This window comes from Falco punctatus (assembly GCF_963210335.1).
Source record: "Falco punctatus genome assembly, chromosome: 7".
Taxonomy (NCBI): Eukaryota; Metazoa; Chordata; class Aves; order Falconiformes; family Falconidae; genus Falco; species Falco punctatus.
In genome coordinates, this window is record NC_137587.1 from 30,505,153 (window position 1) to 30,529,550 (window position 24,398).

General features: G+C 37.2%; 1 protein-coding gene across 11 annotated transcripts in view; it reads left to right on the plus strand.

Moving 5' to 3' along the window:
* DGLUCY (D-glutamate cyclase) overlaps positions 1–24,398 on the plus strand; it is a 47,685-nt gene that overhangs the window by 5,913 nt on the left and 17,374 nt on the right. For 8 of the 11 annotated variants that reach the window (XM_080396718.1, XM_080396719.1, XM_080396715.1 and 5 more), the window contains 6 exons: positions 12,073–12,144; positions 15,489–15,600; positions 18,450–18,600; positions 19,294–19,492; positions 21,137–21,287; positions 22,825–22,947. In XM_080396718.1, coding sequence (XP_080252844.1) covers positions 15,498–15,600; positions 18,450–18,600; positions 19,294–19,492; positions 21,137–21,287; positions 22,825–22,947 — 727 coding nt within the window. In that variant the 5' untranslated portion in view covers positions 12,073–12,144; positions 15,489–15,497. Of the gene's footprint in view, positions 1–12,072; positions 12,145–13,260; positions 13,284–15,488; positions 15,601–18,449; positions 18,601–19,293; positions 19,493–21,136; positions 21,288–22,824; positions 22,948–24,398 lie in introns of those variants that run through there. The other 3 variants (XM_080396712.1, XM_080396711.1, XM_080396720.1) reach the window with 2 other exon arrangements.

Sequence of the window (24,398 nt, forward strand, 5' to 3'; positions counted from 1 at the left end):
ACCCAGTATCTAAAATGATAAATGGCAAATTTTCAATAAGACTAAAAAAATGGGGATTTTTAACTGAAGTTGCATCATCTACACTGGCACTATAAACTGTATGACTTGGGACTAGAGATAACCGGTAACTGGTACTCAGTAATTCTACCATTTCATTACTTTTTTCTTAAATTTTTCATCCCATAATGATTTATTGAGATATAGGGTACAAACTAGAGTATGTCTAGCTCAGCATCCCGTCTCCAGCACTGGCCAATAGCAGCTGAGTAGTGTTACAGCAAACTGTGGTAAGAAACTTCTAAGGTTTAGCTATGCAGTCTATGAATAACCCACCATTTGTTTATCTTTGACTTTGCTATTTGCTAGTTTCATCTGACCGTAGAATCATAGAATGGTTTGCATTGGAAGGAACCTTAAAGATCATCTGGTTCCAACCCCCTGCCATGAGCCTTCCACTAGACTAAGTTGCTCAAAACCTCCATAATGATTCAGTTTAAAAAGAGAGTGAAGAACTGTTACCTTTAATCTCCTCCATACTTTTGTTGGATCTGCCCATATTTCACAGGCAAACCCAGAATGTGAAGCGCTAGTCCCCCCACCTCAAAATGTCCAGTAAAATATTTGCTGTAGGTACAGGTTATGCACCAGGCACAAGCACTTCTTTGAGCTTTCAGTAATCCATCCACAGCCTCATTTCTTTCACTTTTCTTAAGGAAAGGGCTTATAGGGAAAACTAGGTTATTTAGATGTTAGAACCCTCGGTTTCAATACACCTCTTTTCTAATGTAAAGTGTTTGGAGTGACAATCTTTCAAGAGTATATCAGAACTGCAGTTGGTTGGAAGGCATTTTACACTCCTTTTGTAAATTCCTCAAGATTTGCATTTTCTCTGAAGTGTTAGACTTCTATGCAAAGAAATGCCCCATTAAGCAGTTTTTCTTTGGCTGTCATTTATTAAGTCTGGCTAAGAGTGAGGTTTGGCATCCTCCTCCTTACATGTCACATTCAAAGTTACTTTACTGTTGTGACTGCTTGTTAACATATTGATGGGTAATATTACAGCAGTGCAGATTATTGACATTGTAAATCACTCCATTAACTCTAAGCTACTTCAACCTCCTCACCCCCCAGCATTTTCTTGGATTTAATGAAGGTTTACACTAATACCACATCTCACTCCAGCTTCAAAAGAGCGCATTCCTATTCAACCAGATTTTATTACACCGAACCCACCATGTCATTACAGAAATTCCATAGTAAGTGATTTGCTTCCCACTGGACTCAGCGCTGCCTTCCTGTGACTCTAATGAGATGCATCTTCAAAATGGGAAGTCAAATGAGGCAAACCCCACAGATTTTTAGAATTACTTGCAATATGCAGAGGAGTTAGGGTATGACTTCAACTTAATCTAACATATACCTGCAACGTGACCTTACATTGTCTTGCCACCAGAGTATTTGGTTTTGGGTGGTAGTGAGTTGTTGTGAGATGGTTTCCATTATTTTCCTAAGTCTTTAGATAATAAGTTGGTTAAACTGTTCCACTGTGCGACACTGTTTTTCTTTAGAACGCTATGTGATTGAAGACAGTGGACAAGCATGAGGTATTGGTTTGGTTTATACAGAAGACAAAATAATTGCTTTTGGGTAGCAAGTACAAAAGCAAACAGAATTATAAATCATCTGGGGTTGGACATGAGCTCACTTGCAGTCCTGGTACTTCTGCAAAAAGGGGATTTCTGCAAAAATCTTGAGGCTCTCCTTGCTTTTGACAAACACAGAGCGAGTGTTAACCCTTTATTTAATCTTGTGTTTCAAGCCAGATCAGGACAGTGCTTTCTGTAGTTTTTTATGTACCCTTTCTGACTTCAGATATTCCGTGAGAAACTCATCATTCCTCCTCTAAGGCAACAGTTGCCTTATCTTCCCAGTGCCTCTCTCTGCAGAAGTAAATGCCTTCACACCCCACCCACTCACGCCATGAGAGCAGACTTCCCACTGCCACTCCCCACCCGCACCATGACTTCTGCTACAGTAGCAGCAACACTCTCTTGTGTTCAGTTACAGTGTCAAGGACATCACTGTCATAGCTGCATACATGCAGGTGATGCTGCATATCGGCACATCATCACTCATCTCTTAATGCTTTTACCTCTCCGGGTTGGAGCTTCACAGTGCACCCTCTCACACAGTTGAAGCTTTGGGATACAATTCAATCTATTTTGGCTCTATTGATTTGGTTGTTGTGTTTGGTTTTGGAAACTTTATACCTGTTAAGATTCTTGAAAGTGACAAATATAGAAGTCATATAGTCCTGTTAAAACAGAACCTTGTCCAGAATGACAATAAACCCAAAACATTTCAAGAAAGTCTGCCTATCCATCTTATTAATAATCTTACTCTCTCCTGTTCATAGAATGTTCATTGCTAATCTCTAGCTGTTTACTTAGGAGAGGCTCATCTTTTTCCAGGTTATTTGCTTGTGTTGCATCTACCTATTAAGTCCTCTTATTCATGAAGTAAATATCCCAGCAGTCAAGTTACCTACGATATCCATAAACTTTTCAAAGAAGCCACAAATGTATTCTGATTTATTACAAAAAGAGCTAATGAATTAATTCTAAATGTTATTTTATAGGCAGAATTGAGATTATTTTCAGCAGAAGTTTCAATCTATGCTTATGGCTTTAGTCACAGGACAAGTGTTCAGTGCAGGTGAGGGATTGCGTTGCACTGCAGTGATGCTGGAGAGCCCTGGCTATAGATTAGCACTCGGTGCTGAGCAACAGACAAACCCAGAACAAAAAGGTGCTCCCCCAAAAAAACCTTCTCATTAATGTGCTATGATGAAAGCCCTTAGAGCTCAACTGAAAACTGGGAAAACTTTGATGTTTTCACTAAAATTACTATAAAGGTCAGAAATTGGTTATCCTACAAAAATTACATGTCTATTGGGAAAAAAATGGGCCATCTATAAGCATGATGTCCTCTTTTTTCTTGTTCATTTTTAAGACAGACATTTGAGATGTGTCTCTTCTGCAGAGCTCATGAACCCAAGGCCACGGAAGTTAGATGTATTTCTGTTAATATTCTTAGCTATTTTTAATATACATAGATTATATCCTAAATAATGCCCACGTAATGCACTTTGTTTTGCATATTTTCTTTTGTATACTTCGTAACCGTGGAAAAGTCACATACAAATAATTCTATTATTTGAACTATAAGATGGTCATTTTGGATTGTCTTTTATTCAGTTAAATTTATGCAGTCTTGAAATAGCTCTCTTTAATTGAGAAGAGTTTGCTTTATGTGATCAACCATGGAATGAATGGATATATATTTTATATACATAGATATATATATGCACACACTTTTTTTTTTTACCTTTTTTTTTTTTTTTTCCTAGAATTTGAGACCAAGTACTGATTGCAATAGTTTCCTTCTTAAAAAGGAGTGGAAAATGTGTAATACTTTCCAAACTGAAGCTGGATCTACTCAGAATGCTTAGTTTTTAAACTTTCCAGTAAATGGGGGGAAAAAAGCATGTGTATTGTTTGTTCAGGAGGACGCAGATTTGCTAATTTTTAGATATGGTTTTATATTCTTTTATATGCCAGCTGGTAAACTATATTTTTGATGTCAGGCAAGAAAGTCTCACTTCTTTCTAGTCATGTATTTTCACGCTCCAGTGAACCTGCATAATTTCTGACAATTTTCCCATGGACACAATGATTGTATATCTCATATATCTGCAATTTGAAGTGCTTAATAGATTCGAAATTAGCCTTGTATACCAAACTTTCTATATCAAAGTAATTTAATTTACAAAGACAAGTATTGTGAGACTAGAAAAGAGATTTCCATTAGGAAAAAAGATCTATCAGTAGAGAATGGAGTTTGAAAGTCATTAGCTACCACCATCTTTTCAAATGTTTTAGCAGTAGTAACTATGTTTTTTTAATAGCAACCTTTTACTGCTCCATCAGTCTGACTGGAAATCATAGCAGGTTCTAGTAATGGATGCCTGTTCATCTTCCTTTTATATAATCAAAATCCTCTCTCTTCTTTCAGTACTGAAAACACCTTCAGACTATATTCAAATGATAATGTTCTTCCATATTTGCATATTATTAAAAACACTCCCTGATAGGTATGATATAGCAATATATCATACAACTTACCCTGCTCTATATGATTTTTTTTTTATTTCCAAGTAGCTGAGCAATTACCCATTTTGTAGTTTTGTCTTTCTCTGTCCAGATATGCTGCTCCCAAATATTCACTCAATTTTAAAAATTCCAGTTGGTCCCAAAAATGCGTCTCCATACTAGTTATATTAAAAGAGAAACTAGTTAAATAGGCCTAGGCTTCAACCAAACTCACTGCTCCCTTTCCCCCACAACCAAAATCCAACACATTTGACTAATCTTTTGGAGACAAAACCCATAGATGTTCCAAATTCAGTTTTTGCAAATGTGAATGCTCTATTTTAATTGTACATTCAGACTTGGAACCCATTAATGCATGCTTCTGAGTGCTTTTAATTTGTCTTGTCTTTTTTCATTGCACACACTATGTAGTCTGACCCTTCTTTGGGAGAAGATATTGCTGGTGATAGCTAAGGAAGTGTATTTGGAACACCCTTCTAAGATGCTTATCTCAAGAGGATATATATTTATGGAGTTAGGATTAAAAGGAATTTCTATGTTTGCAGATTGCATTCTAATATAAAGATGGTTTCATTACTTTTAAATATATTAGCTTTGGAACTGGAATCCTAACCATGCAAAATTCTTGGCTTTTGCATTTAGACAGTTCCCCAAGTAATTTAATTTAGGAGGTAGCTACTGGAATGCATGTGATATGCTGCAAACTGCAGTAAGTCCACCTGTCTATCAGTTTTTATGTTAACCTCTGCAAAAAAAGAAATTGTGCTTAGCTCTGAAGTTCCTGAACCACAGGTCATGGAGTGCTGGAAGGATATACTAGCTAAATTTGGTCAATGTTTGCTCTGATTTTAACCTCTTCCCTGGGTATGCATTATTGGCCACTATCAAAGTCAGGATACTGGGCTTGATGTAACTTTAATCCTATCTTCTGAAGAATACTGTTGTAATAATATTTTGAATTATTTAGACTTTATTCATGCATCAATCCATACCATGGAACTCGTAAGGCACTATGATGTAATGGAAAGTGAAGATCCATTTCAGAGAAGGAGGAAAATTCAGCCAGATCAAAACCTAATGCTTAAACAAGCAAACACTCTTTTCCCATTTGAAAACAAAACAGAACTTAGCACACACTCTTCCATACTTAGGACATATAATAAGTTATGTGAAAAAAATCCAAGAACAAAAATGGTTATTCAAAACTTAGTATCATAAAGCACATTCTAAATAGGTGGAATGTGTAATTTTAAGCTACATTATTGCAAATGGCTGTCTGGCATACATCCCAACACCAGAAAAGAGGATAAATAGTTTCTAAGCAGACAAAAAAAGTTAACCCTTATTTCCAAATTGTATGGTTCATCAATACTAATTATAACTTATTTTGTATCAAGGGTGTTAGCTTGCTCCATACACACATGTTTATAAAAAGTACGTATTACTTATGCATATTTCTTATAACTTTTTTGTCACATCTTTCTTTACTCAGATCTGTGTATAATCTACGGCTTGTATGCAAACACTTATGCAGATGAAGTGCAATACAGCAAGTGTTTCAGCACTTCATCTGTCCTTGAACTCAATAAGACTACTTATCTCTGACACTTATATTCATAGAAGTACTATATATTTGAGTACTTAAACTGTAAGCTCTGAGACAAGGTTTTATGCATATTACCTCAAGTACACCTGGGAACAAAACCCTTAAATAAATAAATAAACAAAAAATACTAATAGCTTAAATTTTGTTCTGTGTTGCTTTTGTACAAAATAGAGGCTCAAATCTGTATCAAAATGGATTTTTGGGAGTAGAACACACCAAGATACACCAACCTGTTTAGCTTATTTATGTTTTAAAAATATAAAATGAGGTGATATATACATAAGACATTTTCAGCCCTTACCTTCTTATTGTTTGGTAATGAAAATTGAAATAATGACATTAACATCTCTTTCAAGTCAGCCAACTGATGCAGCATTATGAGTCATCTCTTTAACACCGAGCTGGCTTTAAAAAAAACCACCATATTTTAATGGTATGATAAAAGGTATGAGGATGATAGGCCTACAGGTCTTACTCTATTTACCCACAGAATGTAGAGAGAAGCAGTAAAAGTACAGGATTAATTCTCTGAGATAGAAGGGTGAACTGTGTATTTTTTCAACATCTTGAGTTCTCTGCTAAAGCTGCATATGAAGGCAGCGGTTTGAGATATTCACTCTTGTCTGCTGTAACTGCATTGAACACAGTAGTGAAATGTATGAGCCACTGAACAGCTAACAGAGTGACAGCATTTAGTCATCTGATACCTGATCTAGTCTGTAATCAGAAACTTCTATGAGAAGTTCTTCACGTGACCTGCGTTAGGACCCAAGGTTAGCAGAGCTCCTGAACTTCTCCCTTGCACAGCTGCACAGCCGTGATGCATCTGCCGCCAGCAGTGAGGCTCTGAGGGTACCCTGATGGACTGACTGCACCAGAACATCCATGTGCTGTGGGGTCAGGCTGTCCAAGGACAGTTTGAAGAGGGCCTGTATCCTTTCCTGCAATTTAAAAGTGTCATGTCAATGGGAATTTCCTTTTCAGAACACAATGCTTCAGTTCAAGCCCATCTTTCTTCTAGGCAGTAGGCACTATTGCAGCCTATGGATATAGGGTAACTCATGTTCTCCTTCACCAAGGATTATTCTGGTGGCTGAGGACAGTTGCCCAGTGGGATTACATCGTATGCTGGTCTTGAATGGAATGACTGTGATGAGTTCAGAAATGGAGAGGGCAACTGGGGGCACTGTTGGTACTCTGCAACACCAGCATACCACTTGCAGAACCTCCCTTCCCATGGTCAGTGTGATTGCCGTTTGTCTATAAAACCAGTTAATTCCTGATTCCTACAGATAACTGGACAATCAGATCAGTGTAGCAACATCGTAACAACTACAGTTGCCACACAGTACCATAGTTGTCAGGTATACAGTAATGAGAACACAGTAATGCAGCCGTAACTTGTCTGTAACTTCACGGAGCCTTTCCAATTGGAATGGATGCTGCCGAACAAAGCTGTCCAGGCATCCTTGATGCAGGTCAACATGTAATATGTGAGCAGCGTGGATGCCCCAAGATAAAGTAGCAGTCCAAGTGCATACTGTTTGCCATCGCATAACACAATAGCTAACAGCATTTAATCTACGCTTGCTCCTGGAGGTTGCAATGAGGTATCCTTGCTGAGCCTGCTACTAATTCACCTGGTTATACAAATAGCACTTAAGCCTGGAGTTCCATCAAGGAAATGATGCTCTGTCCTTTTGAGCTGTTCAAGTACTTCTTGGTCTAAGAGCTGAAGGAAGCAGTGGAAAAACAAAAGTCGGTATCTCTCCATTACAGGTATCAGTGGAGGCAAAGGTGTTTGTTCTTGGTAGTGTTTGGAGAGGTACAATTTACTGGAGGTTCCTCAGACACAGCATACTGAGACACCCACATTTCAAGGATGCTATCTTTGTGTAAATATGCAGTCTGCAATCATTCCTTCAGTGACAATATCTGAGGAGAATTGCTTGGTGAGGAGCAATGGGTGCAGTGATTTAGCACCTTTTGGCAGACGTGAGGCCAAAAGAAGTGGCGTAATCCTGGGGGCAGCTTGGACGACCTGACAATAGGGGCATGGCATGGGTTTTGGGGACCATGGTGCTATTTTATGGTGTGTAAGGAGCAGAGCATCACTCACCTGCTTATCTCCAGATGGAATTCCTTGGGAGGAACAGGCACCCCATCAAGTCCTGTGACCATGCATGACGTGACTGGGTGTAACCTAGGCGGTGACATACTTTCTTATCAAAATAAGCACCTGTGGCTGCTGCCTTGCAAACAAAGCAGTACAAGTCACTGTACTTTGTCCCATGGACCTTTGCTTTCATTCTGCATGAGTAAGAGTGGGAAGAAAAATTTTCCTCGCTTTCTGAGTTTTCATCCAGCCAACACTGGTCACCTTGGCTGCAGCGTGCAGTGCCCTGGTCAGAGCTGCCTTGAGGGGCAGGGGAAAGGCCACAGCGGCGGCCTGTGGGCAAAGCCCTCCGGGGCTGGCTCAGAGCCACAAGAGGCCAAGACAGAGAACTGGTGGCTGGACCCAGCCCAGCGAATTGTGGAGCAATTCTAAAGATCTTCTCTAGCTCAATGTAGATTGGGAAACTATATTTAAATACCACCTTCATGTTTTTTCCCAATTTCTTGAAGTTGAATAAACACTTCTTGTCGTCTTATTACGAAAACAACCTCTGGTAGATTGCTTGCTGTCTCTTCTTACTGCAGCTGGTGAGTATTCCTGTCAGAAAAGTCAAAGGCATGAAAATGGCCTTGTAAAATCTTGGTAAAGGTCCTTGTCTCCTCTTAGGCGTGTACCATACCTTACCAATGGTGTACATAAATGAGGTAGCTGTTCTAAAGTTTGTTGGTCATGTGTTTTTGTAAGAGATGGGGCAGGGTATGCAGGTATGAGGACATGACCAAAGGTGTTGGAAGGGTGTGTGAAGTCATGATGTTTCATCCTTTGCAGGATGAAAAAGCTTAAACATCTGAGATCTTGCACAGATTGTGCCTGTGGAAGGGCAGGGCCCAGTGTGAACTGTTCTCTAGTCTCTGCCCACATTTCTCCACCTGAAAAACAATTTATTTTGTCCCAGAGCAGAAGCAGAGTATAAAATAATGCAAATGTGGTGTCAGAAGTTTCAGGGAGCCTGTGCAAGTCATGTTGCACTGACACACAGTGCTGTCTGAAATGGCTGCTTTGGAGCTGGTAATTGCTTTCTGTTATTTGTTCTTAGTATACCGGAATAAACTAAATGTTGTGTGTCTTGTTTGCAAGCAAGATTGCATCAAAGATACGTCGATGCATCATCAGTTTCTGATCCTGACACAATCTGCGCAGTCTCTAGTATAGGCTAGCTGCATTAAGAAGCAGAGGGAACACTAGTGGAAACTGATTTAAATTTCTGTTTGCAGCCCTCATCTAAAGGTGCATAAACTTCAAAGGCAAAACCCCTGTATTTGAAATGTAAAGCTAAATCCTAATTTGCTGGATGAGCTGCTGTCTAAAAATACACAAAGCATTTCCTCTTTGGAATGATAGACAAAGCCCTTCTGTACTTCAAAATGATTCATAGCAGATGGGGAGAAAAAGAATCATTAATTGATTCTTCAAATAAAACATCACAAGTATTACTGAGAGACTCAGTTGGAAAATCAAATGGAGTAAATTTTCAGAGAAGTTTGTGCTTTTTGCAGTAGTCTCTTGGCAGAATTTCAAATCAGCTTGATGATTAAACAGCAGGTCATTTTAAACCATGTTTACATTAACAAACCTCTGTAACCATATTCATACTAGGCAAGGCATTGTACACAAAGGGTTTGTTAGATTATAATTAGTTTAGATTACTTTATGTATCAGTAGAGGCAGCCCATGGGCTGGCTCATTTTTCAAGTTACCCTGCTGTTCCTGTTAGAGCAACAGCTTTGGTTAAGCTATCTGCATATCTAAAAAAACCTGCCCAGCAGCGTTAAGTTGTGACCCCTGCACTTTTTTGACCAATGAACCTGTACGTGCCACCACCCATTCTTATTATCAAACTTTAAACTGAAAATAGGACAAAAGTGATATAAACAATGCAGGATTGTATTTCGTAAGAGTCCTTGGGCTCCTTGTAAACAAGTCTCTAGACTATACTTTGAAAAATCACTGCATTAAACCATATTCTTATCAGTGTATCAGTACCATTGGAGAAACAGACCTGTGACAGTCACTGTAATCAGTGACATCAGAAACTGGTATTAACTACTTTGCAATCTTCAAACCTACTTGTTTGTCACTTTTTTCACCAGTACTTTTTACAGGCTGTTTATTCTCAGGTGATCCATTTTTAAAACAACAGAAATAAGTATATGTTTTTAGTTTTACTTCATGAATTTGCTTGACACGTGTAAAGGTGAAGCAGTCACACTGACACTTCTGAAGAATGTTTTAATCCTTCTGTGTTATTATGTACTTTTAAAATTCATTTTTATCTGGTGTAGTTTAGTACAGCTGTATGGACACATCCACTGCATCTCAAAGCATAATCTTTCTGACACATAAAGGACATTTTTCCATTTTCTCATGTAGTGAATAATTTACAATGTAGGCCTGTGAAGCATCTATGCTTGTATTTAAATATCTGAGAAATGTACAGGTTCACATTTTGAAAGCTCTAATGTAATACAAAATATTCCATTTACTGCACTAATTTCTTTTTCTCTAAAGAGATTATGTTCTGCAGATTGTAAAAATGCTTTATAAACTATAGGTCAATCAACAATTGAATGTAAAGTTACATAACTTTGCAAGGCTAGTCAGTGATTCTGCTGTCAGAATTTAAGGAGGAAATAATTACAAAACCTATGCTTAATCCAAGCTTATCTATAATATTAAGAGGGGATACACACACACATACACACACACACGTAAGTATAGATAATGAGGTTCACAGGATTCTGCATCTTACAAGTCTAGGAAACTATTTGTGCATTTATTGTATTTTATGATTTCTGAAGTTAGATTATTTTGTGTGAGACTGAGAACCGGAAAAGCTGATTTTAGGCTGAAAATCGAGAGAGAGTTTGTGGTACAACTTATAGATACAGCAAGTATGTAAATTAAAAAGAGCTAGTGAGAAGAGAGAAGGCATCCAAAATCCCATATTGCCAGAGGATGCAGTCAGACAAACCAAGGAAGGAAGCCCTACGAAGGTCAGTCAAGCTTGGAGTTATGGAGTTAGAGGTCTGAGCTCAGGGAGGAAGGTGGCAGCAAGAGGCACACTGCAGACAAAAGAAAGAGGGAGGAAACAAGAAATACCCTGGGATGTGCAAATAGGGTGGTGCAATGAGGCTACTTAGTCCATCATGCAAGTCATCTGAACGACAAGGCAACCTCTTTATTGAATTTTGTCTGGAACTGCATTTTTCTTGCTCCATGTTGGGTTGCAGATTATTTGGCAAAGGTGGATGGCATTTGTCACATTTTCCAAGCATTACTGTTGAATATTTAACTCTTACTTTGATATACAGTAACTAACTTTGTTACCAGAGGTGACTTAAAGATAGAATTAGTGAATCTGGAAGCGATATGACAGGCCAGGGTACACCTCCCGAGAGCAACAGGGTTTTGTAACAAGATATAGTAACATTCCTCTCAAGATGCCTTTTTCCTAGCATGAGTTGTAGGATTCAGGGGAAATAGAGCATATTCTTTACAATCAGTTATGAAGATGAGGCTTAGAACCAGTCCCATTCCAATCACCTCAGCAAAGATCAGCACTTCATTACACAGTACTCAGTCACCTGTTACTCAACTAGTGTGCTGAGAACAGCATGTAGAAATTGTTAATAACTTAGAGCTTCACATGGCAACAATTGATCACAATTTCTGAATAAAAAAATACCTTCCAAATCTGGCTTTCCTGAAAATTGTTGTTGTCTAGGTAATGGGATATTTTGCAAATCAGCTGGGCCAAGTTAAACAGGTAGTGTACCTGTGCTTAACTCTGCTGAAGTGACGTTACACAGATATATACAAAATTAAGATGTCACTTAAAAATTTTACATTAGTTTTTAAAACCAGACCCAAGATCTATTTAGAACTTTTACCAAAGCTGGTACATATCTGTAATTCCTGACTGCCCCTTTGATGCAAATTTTTTCTGAATATACGTATCTTTTTAATATAATGTCATTTAAATCAATATTTTTCTGACAAATTAATTCATTATCCCGAGCAACTGATATGGCATATGCCATACTGCCATCATTGTCTGATCACACAGCTCCATACATCATTCTTACAGACCATTCTTGTACCTTATCATCTCTTTCCAGCACTGAAGTTCCATTGTCTTTGTCAAGATATGGAAGTGCAGCTCAAGATACAGTAGTGCCCACAAATCAATAGTAAGTGCCATCTTAATGTGTCAGACATTAATGTATTTTAGTATTTATTCACATCAATATGTAAAACTCAAAATATGTTGAACCTTCATGTAATTCTCTAAAAAGAAAAGTGTTTATTGTGTTTGTAATGTGGAACAAAATGTTTAAGAAAAGGTTCTTTAAAAGTGATCTTGATACTTCAGTGCTACGAAGCTTTGCAATACTGGTTGTTGGTATTGTAAGTCAGGGAGTCTGATGTGAGCAACATGACTTAGAACAAGGATTTTTTCAGACTGTCTGCGTTAAGTATGAAGTTTGTCATTACACAGCCAGTAAATGACCTGATTTTCAAATGCTGGTTACCCAGGACTGTATCTAGAGGTTCATTCCATTAAAGGCAACCCAGACTGGAAAGCCAGATCTTCGGGTCCCTTAATGAGGGGACACCACACGGGATGGCACAACAACTATCTCATAAGCTGTCAGCATCTTCTCCTAAGAGCTTTTTAATACTTACCCTGCACCCCGCCTTTAGCTGTATCATCATCCAACATACCCCCACAAGATAACTGATACTTACTGTGATCTGAAACTATCTCAGAACAAAATGAAAGGAGTCAAAAAAACTTATGCCAGGGGACAGATCCTGATAACCGATTAAGAGCTGTACCAGACCATTTAGTAAGAGCGCTGCTCGATGGCCCCATGAAGCCAGCCTGTGCACCTCATGAGGCATCCTAATGGGACGAAGTGGAAAAGGTGCTGTAAGACCTGAGTTATTGTGGTGCTTCTCCCCTGTCATTCCAAAGAGGCCATGGTCGCGATGGCTCCAACGATTTTCCAGGTGGTCCTAGAGATGGTTGGGAAATCTAAACCTGACGATGCCCCCTAGCATAGGGAAATAACGTACTGCATCGAAACTAGCCCTCCCTGAGGAAGTCAAAGAGCAAAAGCTAGGTTTTACTATGAGCATCTAAGAGTTTATTAGTTGCTAAATTTGGATAGATGATAAAAAGAAAAACAGCAGCATAATCTAGTACTGATATTGTATAGCAGTACAGTGGTCTAAAGTTATCACTCAGAATGTTAATCTGATTGGATTTTCCCTATAGTTTTATAAAATCACCACAGGAACTTTAGTGATAGCGAACGGCCATAAGGTGAGTTTTCTATCTCAACTGGAAGTGTTGAATCGGTCTGCTTTTATACAAAGTTAACATTGAAATTATTCAATTCCTAACCAGCCATCGACAATACATGTTGCTTTGCAGCTAGGGGCTAGGGTCACGCATAGGAACTACAAGCACAAGTGTTTCTGTAAAGGACTTGGAGCCGACATTGCAGCACTACTGATATTCACGGGTTTGTAGTTCGTTAGCCACTCACTGTCGTATGAACCTAAAACTTTTAGGGCCCTAAAAGTATGCTGATAAAATCTCATAGGTGCTTCCATTTCTGCTACTGGGCATGTACTTTATGAGGGCAGAATCATGCTTACCCAACATCAGACCAGGGAATTTGCGATAAAATACCTAGCTGAAGAGAGCTTTTGTGCCAAACCAGTTCCTGAACTTCAGACTGTCTTTCAAATCCAGGTAAGCTAGTAGTTCTTAAGGCCATCAATCCTATAGATTACTTAGATAGTTTCAAAGATGCTCAGAAATAAAGAAAAACAATCTGAAACAACCTAATGAATGCATCTGGAAATTTTTATTAAGATCACTGTGTTTAATTTAAAACTGCTGGAATAGTGATTCCAGGGTGGTGTTAGAAATACTCTTTATAGAAGAATAATGTCTCTTAAATTCACACTTACAGGCCTGGATTAGAGCTCAGCTACATTTCTAAATCCAACTTCTTGTTATCTTCGAAGTGTGTGCTTGGAATTGTTCATGATTTTGTAATGAAGACTATTTTTTTTGCAGCATAAAGAGTGATAATGTAAAAGCAGAGAAGATGAGAATAGTTAGAAAGTAGTAAATTAGAGTTCAGAAAAAAATCCAGACTGATTTCTTTTGGCTGACAATGTTATATAAAGATTTCAGAATTAAGAAAAATACAAAGCTTACTCCAAATTCCAGCGCACCCTACTTAACCTCTCAGAATTCTGCAAGCTTTGGGAAACATTTGGACAGGCAACCTATAATGAGAGTATAATTTCTGTCAAAACCTATCACTGATCTTACTTCAAGTTAATTAAAGAATTAGTTGCTCAGAGGTATAAATTTTCACAATAAAGTGTTTCACTTACATTCCACTTCACCATGAGAGTGAAACTTTGTACTACCATAGTTATAGTAAGAAAACTGTGGGCCTTTAACAGAAAAGTTAACTTTTGCTAGAAGGTTGTAACATCTCATTGTACATTAATTTACTGGCATCTTTTAAAAGAAAGCAGCACAGCTTCTATCTTATTTATTACTTCTTACGAATGACATCAAGAATGGCTTCTTCTGAATTAAAGAAAAACTTGGAGGTTGGTAATTTGATTACTTGGAGGACAGTTCAGTTTCTTTACTCAAAAGCAACCAAGGTTAAAATCATAAGCAGCCAAGTTATTTTACTCTGAGCTATCTTTTACTTTTTCCTAAGAGCGATGTGATAAACTCTTTTTAGTTATTATGTAGTTTAGGTTGAGGGAAAAAACTTTGTGTGAACTTTGACTAGATTGCAGAAAAAAAGATAACTCTCCAAAAGATATAAAAAGAGTCAGATATTGATTGTAATTAGGGTACTTATCTCTGCTCCTACCCCAGATTGTATGACAAGTGACTTAAACATCTATATGTCTGCTTTCCCAGTGGAAGAGTAGCCACAAGAGTATTCGCTTCTACATAATTAATATTTGAAAAGTATAATGCACGTGGAATACATTAAAATGACATTTTCTGAAATAGTTCTCCCTTTACCGCAAGGTTGCATTGCTAATTGTCTAAAAGCATTTTGAGCAGAGAAATAATATGACAGATTAGAGCTTGGTAGGTTAATCCATTTGTGCTTTTGCAATTTTAAAATTATAATGAGTTTTGGAAAAGTGAATACTCTAAGAAATGAATAGTTATCAGGGAGGAAAGAAATCTGTTTCATACATTACAGGCCAGCAAAATTTTACATTTCATCCTGAATGTTCAAGTGCATGTCTCTGGCTAATTTATTGAAAGAGTGCTTTTAGTCATAAAATGTCAGTGAAACAACCTTTTGACTTTGATCTGCCTTTAGGGTTATAACTTAGAATTTCCCAGTGATAATAACTTTGGTGGGACACGAGGAGGAAAATTAAGCTTAAGTTTTCCAATAAATCAGAATTTAAAATGTTAAAAAAAAATGTGCTTTGTGTTTATATTTATAATTACCTTTCTGTTAAGGATGAAGAGATGTTTTTGATGGGTGGCTTGCGATCTCTCCTTCCCCATGTGCTAAGAAAAATGATTCGATGCAACAGACTCAGTATTAGTAATACTTCTGGAGTGGCAGAAAGTAAGTAAATCTAACAGCTCCAAGTGCAAAAGTGACTCCATTTTAGTTTCATAGCTACATGTTTTATGTTTTTGTTTGTGAAGGAATGTAGGAATATCAAAAGCACTGAAGTAAAACAGAAGAAAATGTTGACTTATGTTCTTAGGTCACTTTGGTGTTCTTGAAATCCCATTGTAAGCACCTGGCAACGTGTTACTAAATCATAAAGCTGTATCAGAGAAAAGATGTCATCCTACCTGTGCAAAGTACATGGACTTTTCAATGTTTGAAGTGCATCCCTCAGCTCCCAGTTTTGTCACTGAGAAACTACAGATGCAGAAAATATTTGAAAAACCTTTCACTAAATCTGGCTTTTCGTGCATATGTTATCATGTTTGTAGCGTGGCATACCATGTTTTTCACACAGACCTTGCTTAGCTCATCAGATACACTTTGGGAAAGAATTAGAGACGTATGGTTACAGAAGTGGTTTTCTGCTTAATTTGTTACAGAAGCTGGAAATTACTGACTCGACGAGACTGAAAATTGTAAGGGGGACGGAAAAATAGTTTTATACTCAGATAACTGAAGGCATTCTGGAAAACTGATTTCTCTGTCTTGCCTCTCATAGCTGGACTTTCACAGAAGCAGAGAAGTCCGCGCCATTGTTCTGATCAACTTTAACATGTAACTTAACTAAAAATACTGTGGCCAGTAGCTAATCAACAAAGCTGTGTGTAGTAGCATTGCTATAAGAACTTTTAAGGGTCATTTTTTAGAATCATAGTGAGTCTTGAAGTTATGCTTTTCTTTTCCATCAGAACATAAGCTGAAAAATACTAACAGAAAACATGTTACAGTATTACTAATCTACAGTTTGTTCCAACTGTATTTTTAAGTGAATGTATTGCTGCAGTAGTTTTAAATGTGTTAGTTTTAACATTTGAAAAAAGTGTTGTGTACATACAAACCAAGTTCAGACTTACAGCCATGAGCGTACAACTACGTTATGCAAAGACAAAAAAACGACTAGGGTAATTGGTATTTCTCAGAATCCTTTAAAATTATGTTGTTTGTAAAATAATTATTTCTTAATGCCCTCACTGTCATTCACCAAAGAAATTAAAAGCTCTTTCTAAACTTCTCTGAACTGGGACATGAGTGTGTTGAATTAATACACAGGTCAGTCAGCATGGCTAGCTTCACTAACATTGCTCTTTAATATATTCATAATGATCGATAGTAATGCAAGTATATATGTAAGAAGATATAGGAAGGGTAAAATACTTCTTCATCTATAAAGAAAGTAAGGCTAGTTATTGGAAGGAGCAATAAACTTGTCCAAGAGTTATAATGAAGCTTCCTGAGTTCACAGAATACCTGAAAGTAACCTGCAGATTCAGTCTGTCAGCTGTGACTCATATTTTAAATTCTATGTAGTCCGAGCTGAATGCATTTACTAAAACTGTAATTTAAGGATTCATAACTATCACCAGGAAAGTAGAAAGCACCTATGCATTTCACATAGATGGCAGGGAATGAAGTTCAAGGATAAATGAATATAGTATTTTATTCAGTGGTAACTTTAGTATGTTTATTTAACAAAAATATATTTCTGTATTTAGCAAGAAACTGTTCCTGTATTTAGTAACTTCTGCTAGTAATAAAATGAATTTTTATGCTGAGTACTCCCAAGGGAGCAGTTTGTGGGCACATTCAGTATGCAAATACATGCTTACCTCAGCCTTTGCTTTGCATTTTTCCATCAGGAATAGAATTTTATCTTTTGATTTCTTAGTTAGCTTTTGTCAAGACTAAGATGTGGCTGATTTTCTGCCTTTTAAGGCAGATTATTGATTTCAACTAAACGATTGTCTCTTGGCTGACAGACTACCACAGCATTTAAGAAAGTGAGAGCTTCTATGCAGCCTCTTGCTTGTCTGTGTGATATCAGACACAGTAATAACTTTTCAAGACAGTATCAACACAGGAGTCAGGGACTGTTAATTGGCAGTTTTATATACCACAGACTAGTTGTACTCCAAATTTCCTTTCTGTATTTGAACAGCTGGTATTTACATGCAGGAAAATTTAAATGGCATTGGTATTAACTACTACTGTTCAGAAAATAAATTTTTGCTGAATAGATGAATGTGAGCTTTCTTCGTTGATGCTCATTGCAAAAATGTTAATGTCTTTAGAAGCTATCACATGGTAGTAGTTAACAACCTTTTAAATCAAAGTTGACTCCAAGTGAAGAAAGTGTAGTGGTTCTGTTAATTTTAGTTTTTAAAATTAGAAATAGTAGAAACGACTGAGATTCACACAAGAGTTTATTTCTACGCTGTAATTATGTCTGTTAAATTGCAGCCCACAGTAAAATTCCATGGCCAACAGCTTCTAAAGAATGGGCTACATAACACCAAGATACCAAGAGTTTACTGTTGGACTGGCCATGATTTATAGCTTGGTATTAAAAGAAAAAAAAATGGTGAAAGTATGGTACACTTTCTTTGTCTTTGTGCTAACATTTGCAAAGTAAAGCATTTTCCTATAGAATACTAATCTCCCAGGTTAGGTAATAAACTATGCTTATGTATAAATGCATATAAATGTTTATTGAAGTAATTATGCAGTATTACACATACCTGCCAACTATTTTACCTATGAATGACTTCACACACAAAGTACATCTAGCTATGATTTTAGAAACATTTCAAAAAGTTGATTAATTTTATTACGGAGTTCTGAACCAAAATTTCCTTCAGGTAGTTTTTTATAGACCGTGTAAGAAATCTATATAAAAGTTATTGTTTCACAAACAAAAAGCCGAATTAATAACCAGTCATAACTACCTTTCACATTTTCAGGCTATAAACAGGCCAACGTTGTGATTTTGCACAAGTCCCTTGCTGACGAATTTGAGAAGTTTTGCCATGCAAACAACGGACCCCTGCCGCTGCTGTACAGAAGTAAACCAGGTGACTGGAAATGTCCTCTGAGTAGTGATTCTGATATCAGGTAACTACAGACCAGCTCCGCTTGTTGTTGTGCAGTGAATGCTGGTGGTGATTAGGAGGGTTTCAGGGAACAGCCTGCTTATGCTGTTCTACATTTTGAAGAAGTTTCTTTTCTTGGTGTTACACCTTTGAATGAAAACTGTGGATAAGTATAACAGCCTAATCGTCTTGTTCTTGAGAAACACGTTATGATAATTGTCAGTATTACAACTATTTCTTTAATGCAAAAGTGAAATTTTGTGTAATTTCTAAATGTTTTGCAGTCTGAGCTGGCAGAATTAAATAACAGAGGTTTACCTTTGTTTTATTTAGTAGTAATGCAAGCATGGTAACCGCATGATATTTGTAGTCTCTGAAATTTGAAAGATGTATTTCTATAGTAAACACTGAAAGCAAGACTTAAAACATCTCCCTAATTTTTGAAGCCCGGAGGTAAAACAACATACGTATAAGAGACATTTACCTGTGAAACCTAAAAAATACCAAACTCTAACATGTTCTGTTTACTGGCTTGGTTTTCTGCAGAATAAGGTGTTCTGGGGTATTTGCATGTGTTTGTTTCTTCGTTACTCAGGAAATAAATGGATAAAGTAGGCTCTATCTTGTGGCTTGATACTGGGTTAACGTCAATTCAAAAAATTCACTGTGTTTTCAAAAAATATGATAAAGCTGTGATAACTTCTTATTTCACTAGAACTGACTGCCTACAGTACAGAAGATATGAGCATGGAGCTTATACTGGATCACTGAAAAGCCTAAAGGAGTATTCTGAACAACTTAAGGACATGGTGACTTTTTATTTAGGCTGCAGCTTCTCTTTTGAAAAAGCAGTCCAAAATGCTGGCGTTCCTGTACGAAATGTTGAGCAAAAATGTAATGTAAGCATGTATAAGGTAAGTATATGGACACACACAGAGTCTTTGTTGTAACTTTGCCTGTATTTGTCCATATTCACATTATGTGTATATTCCTATTGCTCAAAATAAGAAATTTTTTTCCTACCTGGATAGTAACTTTAGGCATGTGCTAGTGCTGACTGCATAAAAATATAGGGTAAAATGTACCCAGCCTCACTACAGTGCTTTCCTCAGCTTCCTGCAAGGCTGATCTACTTTTTTATTAATTTACAGTAACAAAGTTTTTCCCTGTGTGCTGTGGCAGCCATTTCATTTGGATCTGTTCTCGTTTGCCTTCTGTTTCACCTGGTGGCCTATGCACTGTTCTGACCATGCCTTTATACACATCCTGCTCTCCATACCAGCTCTTGCTTGCAATAGGAATATTCCTTTTATGAGCCATGACAGCAGCATTTTTTTCTGCAGCTATGACAGCCACATTTTGGGGTTTCCCTGTGACAGCAGAGCCTTTAAACTGCATATTTACTATGAACGCAGACCACTGGGACAGAAGATGTTCTCAAAGACCTGAGGTGTCCACCATAGCACTGAAAACTGTAACCATCCTCAGAAAGTTTGTAGTGTAGATTTTAACATAGACAGAAGTCTCTGGCTCCAGTAGGTAGACCCTTAATATTAAGAACGCTTAAGTATACATCTGCATGCCTTTTTCATTTAGTTTGAGTGCTGTTTTCAGTGTTACCGTTTCACATATATCTTTTCACTATACTCCCGGTCAAAATGAAGATGCAAATGTCTCTCATATCTGAGTTCTTCTCCCAAGCTTAATGAAAAAAAAAACAAACCAAAAAAGACAAGTATCTGCTTATAATATTTCAGGATTAGAACAATATTACAGTTTATAGCACATCAATACTGTGAAGAACTGTACAGTGTGTTTCTTCAGTGACAGGCGTGATTTTTATTATAAAGATTGTTAATGAATTCTCTACAGCTCTAGCTGTCTACATATCTTGTTTATGTTCAAATGCAATTTAGGTATCAGATACATTGTTCTAAGAAGCCGGACTGGTTTATTTCTGAACAGAAAAGGTGCTTCAGCATCCCAGTCAGTAAGGATGAGGAACTCCACAGAGCCTTCCTAGACGCACAAAAGATTTTCTATGCATGGAAGTGGCATGCTGCTTCTGTAGAGAAGTGGATACTGCAGCAGTAAGAGTTCCTGACCCTTGCGTATTACAGAGTGCTGTAGTTCCCCTAAATTCAAATACAGATGGTAGACTCAGACCAAGTAGTTTTGTCACTGTCTGATACTTTTGGGTTTTTAGCTTTTTCCCTTTCCATATAGGGAGCACACCATTGTTGTTTGACAATATTCAGAATATACTGAGCTTACCACACCATATGTTGCACGTACCAAAGCAGGAAATGCATAATGATTTTTATAAAATTAATTTTAGTGATCTATATGAAGAAGCTCAAGGATGGAATGTTTCACTCCTGCACAAAAAAAAAAAAAAATTATGCTAAGAATTGTTTTCAAAAGTATTTATAATTAATGTTATTATGTGGCCTTTCTAAACTGAAGTACAATACAAAGTTTTAGACTTATTTCTTCTAACACTTCAGAGTTATTATTCAATATTCCTACTAATACTCTGGATTCTTTTAAACTGCCAGACAGCTGTGCCTTGCTACAGCATTTATACTTTTTGCTGCAACTTAGTAGTCACAATGAGACCTATACCTGAAAGGAAGTTGGAAGCAGCTGTGCTAGCAACATCTGAATTAAAAGAAGCCCATGGAGCACCAATTCACATCGGTGACCCTGGTCAGTGATTCTCATTTTTCATTCTATATGCACAAATGAAGGGGGGAACCATGGGAAGTGGTAGGACTGAAATACCTGCACCAGTAAAATTACTGGTTTAATCCTTCCTAATGGTCACAAACCTGAATTAAAAAAAAAAAAAAGAAAAAAAAAAAAAAGAAAAAAATCCTAAAAAAAGGAGTTTTAATGAGCTGAACACAGAGATTTTGTGGATATTAAGAGATAGCTGTCTGAAGTAGGTAAGTTATATGGCAGGGGTGGTTTTAGTAAAAAAAGTGTAACATTTTTCTAGAATGTGTGCAGTTTCATCTATATGTGAATACTTTTTTGCTGTCAGAGATTCCAGTGACAGGGTAGCAATGATTGACAGCATGGGGAGAAGTATGTGTGGTTGCATTTTGTGTCTTAGAAGATGACTGTGAAAGTAAATACTACATTATTTTTAAAAATACTGAAATAGGATACACTGAGCACAACGCTTAGGACAGAATAAATAGATGACAAGACTATATTTTTTCAAAAAACTCAGCTCAAACAAACATAGGCCTAGTCATTGCAAGGGAAAATGGAGACAGGGGGCAGGCAGGAGGTGGCTGTTTGGAAAAGAACAAAATCAAACAAACACCTGTCAGATGAATATAGATCACAGTAAAAAAAAATTCCCTCTGCTGACAGAAATTTGTTGATCAGTAGACTCATGGGCTGCATATACGGAAGGATCACATTGCAGAGCATGGAAGGAGATGTCATCATTAACAGTACACCCCAGTGGTATATTTTGTCTGAGTTCTTAAATCTGAGGAACTAGTAAGAAGTCTTTACTTTCAGTAGAGCAACAAGCTGGTTGGGCAAGTGAGGGTCACGCTGTTTATTTTACTTTTAACAGAAAAGAATAAACGATTATATATACAGGTTATATAAATTAATTCCAGATAAGACAGTGGCATATTAAAGAATGTGAAAAATTTAAAACCAAGGGAAGGTAGCAAATGCTTAGAATGATAATTCTGACAGAATATTACAAGTAGATGTTAGAATAAAACAAAAGACAATTTAGTGATGCTGGGTAAGAGCAAGATGTAGTTATCTAACCCAGAGAGGTAAAAGAGCACTTACTTATCTCTCTACCTGAAGAATGTAGGAAGATAAAGCAGTAGAAAATGTGTTCTAGAAAGAGCTCATTTTGCATTGCAGTCATTTATTCTTGTTTGCCAGTGTTATATCATTCTTCTGTTGGTAGAGAAGATTTATAATATCTTGGAAACTCAGCATACATGTCTAGTTTGTATTTTGTTGCAGAAATACAGTGAGTAAATTTTTAACTGGTGTCACCAAGTACAAAAAGGGAAAGCAAGTCAGCTCAGGTTCTGGGGACGTGCACTTGAAGGCAAACTAAATATGCCACTTCAGTGGGACTTGCCAGTGTTGCAGCCCTAGCTTAGTGTCACTCAATGATGTTTGGGGTCTACCTCCCCCAGCTTTGCGGTATTACTACTTAACTGGAATCTCTCATGATTTAATTTTTTATCAATTCCAGGTATGCTGGGAATAAACGATCTTTCCAAACCAGACTATGGGGACCCAGTTCACCTTCACCCTGGTGATATTCCAGTGTTTTGGGCCTGTGGAGTAACAGCAATAGAAGCAGTAGTCAACTGCAGTACGTACTATGTTTGGAGACTCTTTTTCAAATTATCCTTCAATCTCTTTTTCTCTTTTTTTTTTTCCCCTCTTTTGTTATAAAAAACATGGACTGAATGCATTGACTGATCAGCAGGTTTGATTTTAGAGTAAGCTAAAAACCACTCCAAGCAAACAACAAAACCCACCTTTGGCAGGACTATTTTCAGTTGTGAAAGACAGGTCTGCCTTAAAGGCAGGTCTTACTCAAATTTCATCACTTTTGTTTCAGTATTTTAAAGGCAGAAGTCTAAAGGTCTGGCAGCATCCAAACATCTTTTTTTTAAGCATTATTAAAAGCTAAAAGTTTAAAGGCGTTTGTTTTTACGTTTCTTCCTTTTAAAATAGTATTTTCTATTACATTGCAGTAAAACAATAATAAAGGGAGTAAAAGAAGAAAACAAAACAAAAAAAAAAAGAAAAAAAAGAGGCAGCCAGAAATCTTTCCAAAGTGTTGTCAAGAGCTGCCAAATTGATTGACCTGGAAAACAGTTCATAATTGTTTCATGAAGAATTTTGAGCTTTCAGGTTTTGTTCTAAAATTAAGTGAATGTGACACACTTCACATAAATGAAGCTTTGTCCTCTGCCCAGAGCTGTCCTACACTTTATCCAATGATGTATAACCATTTATAACAGACATGAGCACAAAGGGCAAGAAGATGCAACTAAACCACAGCAACAGTATTATATACTGCTCTAAATCACTAGTGTGGAATGAAATAGCATATTTTAGTTTTTACTGAAAAGTTTAATAATGGAAGACAGTATAATTGAGACAGCATTTGGAGGTCATCTGCTTTGTCCTTCTTGCAGGGTCTGCTACAACCTTGTGGCTCCTTACAGATGTTTATCTAAACTGCTCCCAACACGTGCTGTAAATATGTTCAGTACTAGGAGCAGACACTTCTTTTTCTTTCTTACATACAATCCCTTCTCTCTGGCCCCAGATCCGAGCTGAAAATCCTGCTCATTCCTATGTTCTCCAGCAGTTCTCTTCATCTACCTCATGCACCCTTGTTGCAGAGAAAGGAGATAAAAAAAATTGCCAACCTCTCTACAGCCTGTTGCCCAAGGCAGCTGTCTATCCTGGCTTTGCCTGAAACTCACTTTCACTTTTGTTTATTTTGCCATTTTCTGTGTTAAAACCAGTCTTCATTAATGCATTCCAGGAACTATTTGGACAGTTTGTATCTTACTGTGCTCCTTTTTCAGCTAGGTAGTTCAGAATAATCTGCTAGCTTCTCATAAGAAATACTGTCTAGTCACATGGTTTGGTGAGGTATATTAAACCTCAACAGCCGTGTTCCCCAGCTGCTTTTAAATTACTAGCTCCCAACAGATCTAGCACAGACCGAGCACGTATATACTTGTAAAGAAATATCTCCTCCCATTTCACCACCCTAACAAAGTAAGGTTTTTCTTGTTTAAG